Source organism: Corapipo altera, unplaced genomic scaffold (assembly GCF_003945725.1).
Source record: "Corapipo altera isolate COAL_440 unplaced genomic scaffold, ASM394572v1 61285, whole genome shotgun sequence".
NCBI classification, from domain to species: Eukaryota; Metazoa; Chordata; class Aves; order Passeriformes; family Pipridae; genus Corapipo; species Corapipo altera.
The window spans coordinates 264-2,418 of NW_020888148.1; the positions used below are offsets into that span (position 1 = coordinate 264).

The 2,155-nt window shown below is 71.0% G+C and overlaps 1 protein-coding gene across 1 annotated transcript; it reads left to right on the forward strand.

Moving 5' to 3' along the window:
- Positions 1–536: 536 nt before the first annotated feature.
- LOC113941873 (voltage-dependent P/Q-type calcium channel subunit alpha-1A-like) lies at positions 537–1,360 on the forward strand (the record flags this gene model as incomplete). The annotated part of the gene is made up of 2 exons (XM_027633011.1): positions 537–662; positions 1,221–1,360. Coding segments are annotated over exons 1-2 (233 nt in total), but the record flags the coding sequence as incomplete, so codon positions are not given.
- Between the last annotated feature and the right edge of the window lie 795 nt (positions 1,361–2,155).

A 2,155-nucleotide genomic window follows, 5' to 3' on the forward strand; every position in this document is an offset into this window, starting at 1 on the left:
CCCCCTCCTCGGCCGCAGCGGGGCCAGGACCGGATCCGGCCCCATCTTTGTGCCCATCGGTGCCACCCCGGGCAGGGGCACCACTGGGGACGTGGGGCAGGGCAGGGGCACCGCTGGCGGCACAGGGACACAGGACAGGGGACAGGGACACGGGACAGGACACGGGGACACGGAGCAGGACAGGGCCACCGCCGCGGGGCCGGGGCCGCCCTCCCACCGCTCCCGCAGCCCCCCTGGCGGGTCCCCCCGGCCCGGTGCCACCCCCCCTCCCTCCCCGAGGTGCCCGCGCGGGTCGCGGCGGGTCCCGCTGTCCCCGGGGCGCTTTGATCGCGGTGGCCCCGCCGGGCACGAGCCGCGGCCGCCGCGGCGCTGCTTTGATGAGGGAATTAATTAACGAGCTGTCGAACACGCGGTGCCGACACCGGGGGCACGGGGGAGGGAGGCGACACCCCCCCCGCTTTGGGCACCTCGGGGCCCCTCTGCTGCCTCGGTTTCGCGGTTTTGGGGGGGGGGGGTGTCCCTCAGCCCCGTGGTTTCCTTGACTCGCCCCCCCCACTCCTTTTGAATACATGATTTTAGCCACCATCATCGCCAACTGCATCGTCCTGGCGCTCGAGCAGCACCTGCCCGACGACGACAAGACCCCCATGTCGGAGCGGCTGGTGAGGGGGGGGGCTCAGGGAGGCACCCCCGGGGCTGGGGGAGGGTCCCTGGGACAGCGGGGAGGGGACCCTGCCGTCTCTGGGGGCTCCAGAGGGGGACCCTGGGCACCCCTGGGGTTCTAGGGAGGGTCCCTGCACCCCCCCAGGTTCCAGTGGGGGTCCCTGGCCACCCTGGGGGTGCAAGTGGGGGGGTCCCTGAGGCTCTACTGGGGGTCCCTGCTCACCCTGGGGGCCCCACCGAGTGTCCCTGACCCACCACGGGGTCCCTGCCATGTGTCCCTGTCCCCCCCAGCGTGGGCAGCAGACCGGGGGGGGACTGCCAGCCCACCTCCAGCCCACGAGCCGACCGTGAGTCCCAGTTCCCCCTGGACCTGCCACTGTCCCAGTTTCCTCCTTACTGGGAATCTGGGCCATGCCGGGAGCGGCACCACCCCCACCCCGGGGCCCCAGGGGGGCTTGGGGGGGGGCGGGGCCCCACCCCGAGGGGGGGGGGGGCACTGGGGGTGCCTGTGACCCCTGTCACACCTGTCCCCTGTCACCTGTGCCCCCCGTCCCCAGGACGACACGGAGCCGTATTTCATCGGCATCTTCTGCTTCGAGGCCGGGATCAAAATCATCGCCCTGGGCTTCGCCTTCCACAAAGGCTCCTACCTGAGGAACGGCTGGAACGTCATGGACTTCGTGGTGGTGCTCACGGGGTGAGTCACACCCAGGGGACACACCTGGGAACACACCTGGGAGTGGGACACACCTGGGAACACACCTGGGAGTGGGACACACGCGTGTGAGCGTCGTGGACTTCGTGGTGGTGCCCATGGGGTGAGTCACACCCGGGGACACACCTGGGGACACACCTGGGGACACACCTGTAGAAGGGGGACACTTGGACACACACAGGTGGGAATGTCACGGGCTCCGCTGTGGCACTCACGGGTTGAGGGAACCCCCGGGGGGGTACGGGGGGACACACCGGGGTGTGGGGCAGGGGTGTGGGGTGCAGGAACGCCCCCTGCACCCACCCCTGCAGCGGCTGTGCCCCCACACGTGTGTCCCACGTGTGTTCTTCGTGTGTTCCTTGTGTTCCTCGTGTTCCCACCCCTGTGCAGGGCCGCGGGGGGGGCTCCAGGCGGGGGCCGAGCAGGGGGGAGGGGGCGTCAGTCGGGGCCTCTCGGCTCCTCCTGTCCCCGTGTCCCCGGGGCCTCTCGGCGCTGTCACAACGTGTCCCCCGCGGTGTCACTCACCGGGAGGCACCGGCGGCAGCTCAGAGACCCCCCCGGACACAAAACCCTCCCCCCGGACACAAAACCCTCTCCCCCTTGTCCTCAGAGACCCACCTGGACACAAAACCCTCCCCCCTGGACACAAAACCCTCCCTCCCCCCGTCCTGAGAGACCCCCCGGACACAGAGCCCCCACTCCTCCCAGCCCAGCACCACAACCTCAAAGCCCCCCCAACCCCAGAGCCCCCCCCCCCGGCCCCTCCGGCCCTGCCCA